We start from the raw sequence: 13,080 nt of genomic DNA, 5'->3' as shown, positions 1-13,080 counted from the left end.
GCAGCATTTTCCTCAGGTTTCCTAGGAGGCAAAGCCAATTTCCAGACAGCAGGACTTCCCTGCAGTGAGCACTAATCGCCACCGAGAAGTAATGATACCACAGTACATACATCTATTTATATATATTTCTTAATTTCCTTCGTTATTATTGCCTTCCCAGATTAATTTTAATTGAGGCTTTAAATAAAAAGCAACAGGAACCACTGCCCTCCCCCCCCCCCCGCCCCGTTTGGCAGGCCCGGACCGCGGCCTGTCCCCAGCCCTGAGGCGAGCCCCCCCTCACCGCCCCACACGGATCCCCCGCTCCCGGCCGCCTCCCCATCCCCTGACGGGCCGAAGGCCGCGACGAGCCGCGGCCGCTCGTTGCCAGAGCAACGCCCAGCTCGGGGCCTTCCTCCTCCTCCCCTCACGGCTCCTCCTCTTCCTCCCCCCGCCGCGCCCTCTCCCACCCACTCAGCCTCGGCGGCGGCGATGGAGGCGGCGGGCGGCCGCGGCCTGGACAGCGGCGCCGGGCGGGAGGCGCCGGCCGCCTGATGAGGTACCGCCGCCGGGCCGCGGGTTGGCGCCTCGCCGGGCTCCTGCAGGGAAGGGCGGGAAGGCCGGGGGGGGATCCCGGTGGCCGCTCCCCCTCAGAGCCCGGGGCGTGTGGGGGGGGGAGGAAGCGGAGACGCGCCTCCAGGGTCACCCCCTCCCTGCGCCGGGGCTTCTGTGGAGACCGGCGGGCCCCCCCCGCCCCCGGGCGCTGCCCTCAGCGGCAGACGCCCTCCCGCCGCCTCCGAGGGGGCTGGCGGCCAGTTCCGGCGGCGGCGCTGCCCTGTGAGGGGCGCGGGCGAGGCCGCCGCGGCCCAGCGGCCGGCGGGAGCAAGCAGCGGCGTGAAAGCGTCTGCCCAAGTGCGGTGGGAGGCAGCGGCCAGGAGGAGATGGGGGATGTTCGAGGGGAAAAGCCTTTATCAAAGACCTTATTTTATCTGATATGGGGGGGGGAGGAATTCTGGAAGCCGTCCGCTGCGTGCGGATTTCTTACGCTTTAGAATCCCGTTCAGTAACTTCGTTATTTGAAAGTTTGTTTGGCGGAGTGCCAGGGGAAGCTGCATTACTCGAACAATGGGATCGCTCACTTTCTTTTAAACACCGAACTGTCAGTTTTTTGCAGAAGCAGGCCCTAAACCACCAACTGAAGAGTGCTAATGAGATTTATTTTTTATTTTTTTTTTAATTCCCCTCCTTTTAAAAACATCATTCCTGGCCTGATCCTGCAGACACACTGAGTAATACTGCTCTTACAAGTCAATACTATCTCCAGTTTACTGGCTTTATTCATGTGCATAAAATTACAGAACATGAATTTTGGCTGGATTGAAGTATGATGTAATCTTTGGCCAACAAAAACATAGTAGTAGCAGCAGCAGCATTTCTAAACGGTAGTAAGTTCCCCTATTCAGATATTGTTTAAATTCATGCAACTTACTCTTCTAATCTAATCTCCCTTTTAAAAGCTAAAGAATTCTAGGTTTGAGCAAATATATTAAGAACTTCTTGCAGTGCAAAACCAATTTTGCTTTAACCTTTTTGTATCCCCAGTGAAACTAGCTGTGTATATACGCTAAGCTTTGGAAAAAATAATTTCAAAGAGGAATCTGGAAGTTTGATTTATTGAAAAAGGATTATAACAAAATTCCCAATGTTTCAATAATATTATTCGATAGTCACAAGTATTGTGCCAAATCCGGCTTCAAAGCATTCTCCAAAATCACTACTCTCACATCACACCAGTCCAGAGAAGTAGATTTAACACTATTTGACCAATGTAAAGACTGACACAGAAGTGAAAAACTGCCCTGGAAGACAACAGAAAGATGTCAGTGGAGAGAAAGAAAACCTCGTTTGGGTTTGTTAAGATTACTGCTTGTTGGCTGCATTTCTTTTTTCACCTAGACCATATGATCCAGGCTCTTTTAAATGCTTCTTACAAAATGGACTAACCTGGTTCTGCTCACTTACCCAGACAGGATAATCTCGTTAATCTCATAATGGCCCTCAATTTTGAGCATGCACTGGCTTTTGACTAGACTTGTCTCTGAACAAATGCTTACCATTTTATGGATGCATGTAAATGTACTCTTTGCTTCCTTCCCATCATTGTTTGCTGCTGCTTTGGCCTACTACTGTTACTATTTTTGTGAAATTATGCAGCACTTCTAAGATCTCTTCTATACAAGCTAGTGCTGGTCTCCTATTCAGCAGCTTTTGCTGTTCTGATTTGCACTGAAGCAACTTTAGATTTTACTAAGGCAGCCAGGTTCACTGCAGGCTAGAAAATCTGCACGTGAATGAAAGGAAGTCAGTTAATATGGCACACAGAACGTTGCCCCACAGAGACAGGGTACAAACCCAGCATGCCAAACTTCAGAACGCAGGCAGACAGTATCTCTCAGAAAGAGAATCTTTACTTCATGCAGGCAATCACTCAGTACAATCTGTTGTATTTTTGTGTTGGGTTTTTTAAAAGTTTGTTCTCCCCCCGAACTAGTTATCTCTTCCTTCAACTGTGACTTTTTATATCCCACTCTAGGAGACAAAACAGCAAGAATCTGGACCAGAAAAAAATCCCACCATGCAACCAAATTGCAGTCATCTCCACAACATCCAAGGGAGTGGCGATGACTCTTCATCTTCTCAGAGCGCCCACGCAGCGAGGTTGTCAGGAGAGAGCTCATGCCATCATAGCGGAGATGTTCGCATACAGCTAAACTCTGCTGTGGGAGAAGCCAGAGAAAACGCGAGTTCCCAGCATTCGAGGCCAGGTTCCCAAAGTCGCTCGCATGGACATGCCCACAGCGAAGCAGGGGGGCTCGACGATTCTGCTCCAGACTCAGAAGAACACAGCGGCAGCTCCCTCTCAGAGCTCAGATACCTCCTCCAGTGGCTGCACAAAAGTCTGCCGTATATCTTGATTCTGTGTGTCAAATTGATCATGCAGCATATAATTGGTAGAGTATAACAAAATAAGGTCTGAGGGAACAGACCCTCCCCCAAAGAGATGTAGTAATAACCATGCCTGAAATATAATTCAATTTATTTTTAGCTTTATTTTTATTTGCTTTATTCATCAGAAAGAGAGATTTAGTAAACTACGTTTCAGTGGCTTCTGTTTCCTTTGCTGGCATATGTACAATGTGCTTAATTATTCTGGCTTGATAGTCTGAGCTATTAATTGTAATTACAAAGACATATTAGAAGTGGCTGGTTTTTTAACCCAGTTCAGTAAATTTTTTTTTTATTTTCTTGTGTATAACTGACCCTTTTTTCCTAATAGGCATTTCTCTTGGAATTGGGCTGCTAACAACTTATATGTATGCAAACAAAAGCATAGTAAATCAGGTTTTTCTAAGAGTAAGTATCACCCTATGCAACAAAATTCTGTAAGTTAACGAAGACCTTTATCCATCAATTTTTTGAAAGAAATGTGAATGGAGATAGTGTTTTATTTACCTAATAATATTAGGTGTCAAGGTTTCAAGGTGGAAGTAAAGTCTTAATGCTTCTGTACAGTGTAGAGCTGCTCAGATAAGTAAGGTTTGCAAAATTCAAAGAGGTTTTTTTCCCCCTCTGACTTTGAATATTGAAATCACTTCAACTGATAAAAGCTTTTTGGAATTTACGGAAGAACTTCTTAACTATATTTGTGGAATCAAATAGCAGTTGACAGTTTAAATTTTCAGCTGTGTCTGTTCACTCCCAAATGAAAATCTGTTGTCTCTTCAGAGTGAGGTGGGTTTTGGTTGTGTTTTTAGAAAAAACCTTGATACACATATAAATTATTATGTTGAAAACATTAAAATTACTGCTTTACCTTTCCATTGCGTTCTCCTATTTTATTTGGCCTAAACCCACTAAGATAAAATCCTCTAGTAGTAACTCTGGTCAGGTGCAACAGACTTAGTGCTTTGGAGATATATTTAAGACAGTGATAACTGAGATAAGGACTGTAATATGTCTTTACAATTATCTTACAGGAACGGTGCTCCAAGTTGCAATGTGCTTGGTTACTAGTATACCTAACTGGATCATCTCTCCTCTTGTATTACACCTTTCATTCTCAGTCACTGTATTACAGGTAAGTAGAGGAACATCTCTACTCGCATCATAAATTACTCAAAATTAAATATTAACTGGGAATGTTTTATCTGGGCTGCTGCTGTTTTTCTTTAATTGTGGCATTGGTTTCTCTTTCATTTTAATCTCCATCCCTCCTCTTCTGCCAAACTGAACAGGTGCTGTCCTTAAAAACAGTATGTTGGAATTTGCAAGATTAGACCCCGTACTCAACGGCAGTACTGTACCATGGGGAATGTACCTGGGTTTGATTCTTAGCTTTGACCCTACCACCTTGCCTTCGGAATACTGAATATGGCATTCTGGGGCTCTGTGGAGTTTATGTCTCCAATTTATTTTTTTTTTTCCCCTTACCATTCTGTAGCTACAGTCTTGGCTGTAAATTAGTCAAAGGCTGTATTGCTAAAATGGGAAAGAAAGCCTGTCTCTAGAGGATGGGGGTTGTGATGAAGATACAGGAAGGAAGGTTAAAAAATTGAAAGGTTGTCAGAGATCATAAATGATCAATTTGCAATAGGGAGTTCGTTTTCTTAGCAAATATTTTTCTGCTATGTAAACCACGTTTCCTTTTTTAATTAAACCTGCTGTGATAATCTCTGGTTTTGCCTTCCTCTAAATAGGGTGCTCCAGTAACTTCTGATAATTCTTTTTGTAGCTTAATCTTCTTAAACCCTACTGTGGATTTTATGAACTTCTGGGAGGTACTTTGGATTGTGGGAGTCACAGACTTTATTCTGAAGTTCCTCTTCATGGGCTTCAAGTGCTTTATTCTCTTGGTGCCTTCTTTTATGATGTCCTTTAAATCCAAGGTAAGGAAACAAGCTATATTTTTGCTTCCTTATGAAGGTTCTTTTACGGTAAAATTAGCTAATTATTAAATTCTACCCAGAGAAAAGTCTTTTTAATTAAAGGTCTGTATATAATCCACCACTACGCTGTGGGTGAGAAAACCCTGTGGATTTCATGTTCTTCCCTGCTTGGTGCTAAGGAAGGTTTACAGTCTGATCTGAAACAATTGCTTGTATTATGTCATCAGATAAATGGGTTTATTTCTGTCTCTAAGGGGGGGATGAAGAAACCTTTTATTTGCTGCAATGTAAGAATGTGTGTACAGGCAGTTAGCATGGAGCAGCCGAAGCACAGGAAATTTTTTACGTGCTCGACAGTAACTGACATGGGAAGATTTTACAATCTGTGCATGCAAACAGCTGTTTTTTCTGTCTCTTCAAAAATAATTCTGAATTTTCTTTTTGTTAATAAACTCAAGCAATATTTGTGTCAGATCAATGAATTTGATTCATAGCTTAATTCCTCAAACCAATGAAGCTTAATAATTTTCACAGAAGCCTACACTGGTTTGTGGGGTATTTATTTTTATCTGCTTCCCGAGGTGAGACAGGCAAAAACAATTAAATTTTATGTCAAAATAGCAAATGCTAGTACTGGTTTAAAAAAAAACCAAACAAAAAAACAAGTACAGTTCATATGTGGTAGCATTTGAACAGGATGTTTTGGTAGGTTTTATCTCTTAAAATGTACCAGAACAAGTTTTTCTCAGGTACAACTGATTTCTCTAAATACTGGTTTATAATCAAGATCTCTATTTTTTTGTACAGCTAGTGATATAACATCCAAAAAATAGTTATTGAAAACTCCATTACACCAACTGTGGCCTAAACTGTGGCTAAATTAAAGAAGGAATCTGGTCAATAGTGGCAGATTGTGGCATTATCCAATGTACATTATAGAAAGAGTACTTCTTCCCTGTTATAAATACAGTTTTAAAGACAAACTTAAGGAAATAAAGTAAGAGCTGAGCTAAATATCTGATTATACATGCGCGCACGCACACACAGTGCTGTGCAGGACACTTGTGCTTTGTAGTTGTTATTCAGTAGTTTTTAGAGCGTCATTGAACTCTGTTTACCTGTTCAGTCCAGCTACCCTATCGTTCTTTCCTGGCCCCCCAGTTTTCTTATCACCCCATCCTATATAGGAGTTAATTATCACAAGATAAGGCTTCTTACACAGGCACAAAATAATGTTTACAGGAAAACAGTTTGTAATTTATGTTTGTTAATAAAAGAATGGGCCTTACTCTCATTTTTTAATCCTGAATGCAGGACACAACTCTGCTAATGACAAGCTCATCTACGTGACCAAATTTGTCTTATTTTCCTTTTTCGTGTAACTTTTATTTTCTTTTTTAATGCTTATGAAATTAAGTCTGATAGCATTGTTAAGTAAGTAGACATGTGACAAAGCCATCCTATTTTAGCCTATTAATTTGATTTTCTGCAGTACAGCAATCAATTGTGTTACTGTTATTTGTACAGTTGTGGTGAGACTCATCATCTGGTCTTCGTTCTTTTTCATGCTTTATATTTAGTTGCTTTAAGATATTATAAGAGGAAGTTACTCAAAAGAGTAACAATGCATCTTTTCTCTGTATTTTAAAAATCCTTTGTGTTTTAAATCTTGAGCGATTCCTTTGCATGTCTTGCTTAGGGCTACTGGTACATGCTGTTAGAAGAACTCTGCCAGTATTACCGTATGTTTGTCCCCATACCAGTTTGGTTCCGTTATCTTATTGGCTATGGGGAGCTGGACAGCGTACTAGGATGGACCCTTGGGATATTGCTGGGCCTTCTCTACCTCATCCTAAAAGTATGTAAGCCGTATATTCCTCTCAAACTATTTTGCACTAATTATCACTGGAGGGTTAGAGACACATGAACTAACACATTTCTGAAAGTTCCCCTGTGTCTGAACTGGCTTGCAAGTCGATGCTTCAGTTTAACTGATACAGCCTTCCAAAACTGATAGGAAAACTGGCTCAGGACACTAAATCTTCTTCTTTTTCCTGCGCCTGTTCTGGGAATGGATTGAGGTTGCATAGCAAAGAACACTGTTACTATAGGTCCCCTCACATCAGACACCAATCAGACTGTTATCAGATATTGAGGAAAAGAGCTTGCAAAAATAAAGGTAAAATTCATGGCTAAAAGAATCAGCGTTTTCCAGGAAACTAGATTTTCTCTCTGCTAGAGTATCCTGTGTGATGCTAAACAAGTTAAACGTAAGTGTTCATACTGGCTGTCTACTTCACCAAAGAGCTAATATGCCCCAAATGTAACCAGACTCAGTACAAGTTTGGCTTTGAACATGAAAAATACTTTATAATGCTATGGTATCTTAATTACAAGTCTAAAGACTATTGCATATATGATAATAATGCTGATATATTTGCACTTGAGTGCTTCATTTCAGAACCTCAACACTGTGTTTCTTTTAAAGAACAGACACCTACTGGGAAAAAAACTTCAGGCTAAATTCTTAGTTTGGTTACATATTAAGCAACTAAAATAGGGTCAGGCTGAACTATAGCTTTGCTTGTGATCCTGCCAACATCAAACTAGGAGTGAGACTTCTGGTGTTGGAATCTGCACAAAAGCTTGAAAGCTTTTTAGTTCACAGAGAAAAATACTAAGCATAACTCAGGTTTTCTTTCCCATTTCAGCTTTTGAGCTTTTTTGGACAATTGAGAAACTTCAGGCAGGTCTTACGGATATTTTGTACACGACCAGTGAGTACTGAATTCTCTTATGACAAAACAGTAAAGCCAATTCACATGAAAATACTTCTTTTTTAAATACCTCATTCCTATATTACTTTGTATTGTTCTAGCAATAGACAACTACATTTTTAAAGTAAACCGTGTACTTGTTCTCCCATTTTGCAGTCTGAATTCCTTGACTACGTGATTACATGGTCATCTGAACAACAACAACAAAAAAACCCCAAAAAATCTATTCTGCATGTCCCTTCAGATAAACATATGTGAAATAACATACCCTTTTTGTCCTGCTTCCTACTTTTTAACTGGAATAAATATTGGTTGAATGCAGGCAGAGCTTTATGCTGAAATACGGTGAGAACTGAAGCTTGCCAAAATAGATGACATGCAAGTAACTTCTGTTAGAATTGTAAATGTCTCGATAATCTTTCTCTGTAGTAAGAGGTATCGTTTAGAGTCTGCTATTCATGCAGTAAAATGTATAGAACATTTTGGAGCACAGTGTCATTGAATTAAAAGAATAATAAAGCACTTCTCATTTTCTAAGTGCTATCTTGATCAAATTGGAACTTAACACAGTGTTTTGCTCAGAGGTCACTGTTAAAATAAAACTGCTACAGATTTTTCCAGTAACTGTGATTAGGGGAAGATACTAACTAGACAGCATGGTAAGTAGGAGCATATGAGCTTTAGGCCCCAAGACAACTATTAAAAAAACTTAGTAACATTTAATTGGATTAGGGATTGAATAGTTTTCCTGACATAACAGCCCTTATTCCCAATTCCTTTCTGTCCTGGTATTTTTGTGTTTTGTTTTGGCTTCCCCCCGAAACTAGTATTTGCTGAAAATACCTTGTTTTACAGCACTATGGGGTGACAGCTAGCAAGAGACAGTGTTCTGAATCGGATGATATTTGTTCAATCTGCCAAGCTGAATTTCAGAAGCCTATTCTGCTTATCTGTCAGGTAATACATATAATCAGAATTATTTTTTGCAAACTTAAGAATATTTTAAACAACTGGTAAACAAAACAACATAAAGTTAGATTAGCGAGTGTATGTCTTCTGATTATTTTTAGAAATCAGGCTATGCAAATAATATACCATCTTATAAATGGAAGAGCTTAGAAGCTCTAAGTTCTCATTCTTTTCATTACAGCACACATTTTGTGAAGAATGCATCTCTTTATGGTTTAATAGAGAAAAAACGTGTCCACTCTGCAGAACTGTTATTTCAGACCATGTTAACAAGTGGAAGGATGGAGCTACATCTATGCATCTACAGATTTTCTAAAGCATGTCAAACAACTTGTTTTACAGTTTGTTTGTTCAAGCTAAGGTTTTTCAGTTTACTGCAGATTAAATTGTAGGTGGCACAAGGAATGAGTTTCCAAATTCTAGATACCATGCTTCTATGAAATGTTCCAGTATTTAAACCAGTGCAGAAAATGTTAACTTGACCTTCTTAAGTATAGACAAGTAAGTTTTCAGAATGAATGCAGAAAAGCTAGCATTGCTTCTCTTGTGATTCTTGTAGGAAACAATCAAGTTCCTTGAAAAATGCTGCATTACTTCTTGCAGCAGCTTCTTAATTCAACATTTTATTTAAAAGTTTAAGTAGAGTTCCAGACTGTACTAAATTGTATTTATCCTTCTAACATGACTCAAACCAAAAGGTCAACCTAACGTTTTACTAAGATTATGAGCAAATTTTATACTCTGGACTACAGTGAGAATTAGAGCTACTTGTCACACTTGGCATTAAAGATCCTTTAATGCTGGCCCAGTAGATGAGAGAAATTAGCTTCTTATTCATGCACCTGTAACAGCAACTATTTCTTACTGTACCTGGAGATAAGCCACAAGAATAAGACGGTTCCCCTTTAGGTTCTTGTAGACTTCTAATGGATCTTTGGCTTAATACATAAACCAACCACTGATGTTAGTTTTTTACTTAGCATTTTATAAAGTTGGTATTTTTAAAACAAATCTTTAATACTATATTTTTGTCATAACAGGAACCAGATTTTCTTACAGGGGCGAATCTATTTTATACTATATTTGCAATGTGTAGTATGCATAAAAATCAGAGAGAATAAATGCATTTAAATCTATTTGTTTGGTGCATGTTGAATAAAGAAACAAGATTCATTACTCTTTCAGTATTAACTTACGTGTAAGCACATAACAGCTCACTGCTAGGTATACTCTTCCTGTTAAACTAATGTCTCTGAAAAACAAAAAAACCTCCAAATGCTACAACTTATTCATGACTAGTCTTTATGCTAACTGTAGAGCTAACTTATGTATAATCTCACTTTTTTTTCCTGCTTGTCTTTTTTTCACCTTCCTATTGAGATAAGACTGAAAAAACCACTCAAATTATTCTGTTACAGCAAAGTTAAATTGAGTTGCCATTAACTTGAGCTTGTCTTAACTGAATACCTTTAGGAAACTTCTAAATTTGGGAAAAAACAGAATTAAGTTAAACACTTACTCGATGAATGATGTAGCAACTCAAATAGGCAGGCAGAGTGACCGAGTGCTATACGTTGCAGCTGACAGCCAGATTTATAGGGCTGACAGGGCATGATGGGAGAGTGCCCTTAAAGGTGCAGCTACAAGTGTAATACTAGTAGAATTTAGCATTCTGAATAAAAATCTAATGAGATGGAAGATTCAAGCTAAGAGGTATCATTTTATGTTCAACCTGGGTTTTGCTATACAGTACGCTGTGTATTTGCTAATTGTATTTTTGTTTGAAGTTTACTGCAGTTCAGAGTAAATGTGCCCTATGATTGTTCCACCATGGTATCTGAGTGACTGCGGAAAAAGACTCCAGCTTAAAGAAAACAGGCAAAAGCTTCTAAGTCTGTAATTGGAAACTTAGGGAGTAGAAGAGACTGGTTCTCATGGAAGCCTTTCCCAGCAGGTGAGGTACTTAGTTTGGAGAATGTGCAGCTGAATGGTGTTAGAGCAGTCCTGAGGGTGGCAGGGAAGAATGAGAGCTTGGCCACAGCCAGAGCTGTGCTGTAATGGGCTTGTGCCTGTACCGCCAGTATTGTCAGAACAAATTGCTCTGTTTCCTCAGAGAGATCTTAGGTATGCCTTAGCTTGCATTTGAAGTTCATACAAGATCAGAACTGTTTGTTATTTAAATTTCATCAGTGCTGGTATTCAGACTGCTGCTGCAGCAGAGCTTCCCTTGAGAGATGGACAAGAACTGAATCAGTCAAGGAACAAAAAAAAAAGAGCAGGGGGAACTTAAGGTTGGATTCTGAATCTCTGATGGGACCACAGAGACTTTGGCAGCTCACTTGGTTACACAATCATATTTAGACTTTCCCAAACTTAATCATGAACATACAGTTTAGCTAAAGAGTGTTTTAAGTTTTTTTTTCTTCATACAGGTATTATGTGAGTACCGTGTAAACAATTTGAGTGCTTATTTCATTTAGTCAACAAATAGCACCATTAAAAAAAGCTTTGCTTGTGTGAGTAAAATGTGTGACTAAGTCCAATACACAGTTTATAAGGGCAGATGTAATAACCAACCCTTTCTAAAATACTGGGCAAAATAAAAATTGTAACTTATCCTGGATTAGCTTTTCCTGAAACGCTAATACCATAGCTTAATCACTTTTTAATTCAAAAATCCTCTCAGGGAAAATATAAACTAAAATTCATTAGACTTGCACATGTTAGAGCAAGGAAATGCACTTCCTAATACTTGAATATTGATTAAGTTCATTGCCTACCAGTAATGGGTAGCCATTCATCAGAATTCCAGTACTCTGTGACAGACTTTCAAAAATCTTTTTAGAACAATAGGTCTAAATCACCTAGTCCGTTCCTGGAATATTAACTGGGAAGGTACAGATTCTGAGATGCACCAGCTGCTTAATACAAACAGTTGTCCTGAAAGCTGAGCCACTACCCTGCTGACTGAGGGAAGAGATCTGAGAAACAAGTATGCTTTCCTACTGCCTTATCCCCAAGATGCGTAAATAGCAGCCCCATTGTTTATGCAGCAGGGAGTAGTGAGAAGGAAGTTTGCCGTTCCATCATAGAATAGAATCATAGAATCTATGTTTCTATGACAGTGGAAAGCTGAAGTGGTCCATCAGGACCAACAGCTTGGACTGGCAGACCTAAGGTGAACTAGGAAGGTAGTTACAGATCAAGAAACACGCTGCTTTACACACAGACATTCAAAGTATGTGGGGAAATTTGAAAGAAATTTGAAGTCAAAATTATCCAAACTCAGTAATATTATCAAACACATTTTATTAAAAAACAAAGAACTAAAAAGAGATTTTGATCAACCAGTTTAGATTTACATTTCATAAATGAACAAGTCATTTTCATCTTAGTTACAGAGAGGGGGAAAAAAGTGAGTAACTTACATCCATGAATGGCATCCTCTCTGATCCGCTTGTCAGCATCATGCTATTAAGATGCAACTCTTCCTTATCAAGCCCACTCAGGCCAGGGTAGCTGCCCTGCTTTCCACACACACAGACACACAGACACCCAGCACATGTCTGACTCTGCAGGAGACAGAACAGAGAAGAGGATGACAAATGGCAATCAATAGCCAGTTTTTAAGAGCCCAAGAGCCTAGGCGAAGGTACTAGCCCTTGGTAAGGTACCTTGGTAAGACAGATCGATCAGAACTAGCATCTGTCAGGTCCTTTAAGTTCTAAGCGGAATTCCTCCTCCCTCCCTTTCCCTTCAAAGCTGTCATGAAAGACAATGATTTAGATCCACAATTATACTTAGGGCCTACCTACTTTCTAACCAAAAAAAAAAAAAAAAAAGGTCACTTGGATTAGCATATGTTTAAATTTGCATTTAATTGCTATTCACATCCATCTTATTCAGCAGTTGAGTATATTTAGTTCCAGTAAACTGTGAAAAATGAAAAACAGAATAGGGATTACCTTTATTTCTACTAAGGCAGCTCAAGTTTGTTTCTTGAAGACAGCTACAAAGCCAAGTTAATCTAGAAGAGAACAATCTGTAGAAGTTCATATATAGGAACTGCATACAGTATATCATCAAGGATCTGCAGGAAGAATATTTAAGTAATTTGCCTTGTTCTTAATAACTTCTCGTCCTCTGCCCCTTAGGGTAAAGGATTTCCCTCTAAACCGGGAAAATGAAACAGCAACTGTCCTGCTGTAGAGACAGAACTTTAAAAACCCAACCAAACCCCAAGCATCTGTCCTAAGAACAACAGTAGTCTCCCTCTATGTTTGATGCACTTTTTGATTAACAGTGATTAGCAGGTTGGGAGTTAATACTAAAGAGAATAGACCCAAAGTAAACATCCACTGTATAGTTAGAGTGGACTCAAATATTAAATGTTCTCCAGCAGTTCAGCT

The 13,080-nt window shown here is 39.5% G+C and overlaps 1 protein-coding gene across 1 annotated transcript; it reads left to right on the top strand.

Annotated features, from left to right (window-relative positions):
• The first annotated feature begins 482 nt into the window (after positions 1–482).
• On the top strand, positions 483–10,128 carry RNFT1 (ring finger protein, transmembrane 1). Its single transcript, XM_050909138.1, has 9 exons — positions 483–538; positions 2,573–2,990; positions 3,317–3,393; positions 4,017–4,117; positions 4,772–4,925; positions 6,625–6,783; positions 7,637–7,702; positions 8,558–8,659; positions 8,853–10,128. The coding sequence occupies exons 2-9, from the start codon at positions 2,615–2,617 to the stop codon at positions 8,985–8,987; spliced, it is 1,170 nt and encodes a 389-aa protein (XP_050765095.1). The 5' UTR covers positions 483–538; positions 2,573–2,614; the 3' UTR covers positions 8,988–10,128.
• Positions 10,129–13,080: the final 2,952 nt, after the last annotated feature.

This window comes from Gymnogyps californianus, chromosome 20 (genome assembly GCF_018139145.2).
Source record: "Gymnogyps californianus isolate 813 chromosome 20, ASM1813914v2, whole genome shotgun sequence".
NCBI classification, from domain to species: domain Eukaryota; kingdom Metazoa; phylum Chordata; class Aves; order Accipitriformes; family Cathartidae; genus Gymnogyps; species Gymnogyps californianus.
Note: the sequence above shows the minus strand (reverse complement) of the source record. Positions and strands in the feature narration are given on the sequence as shown.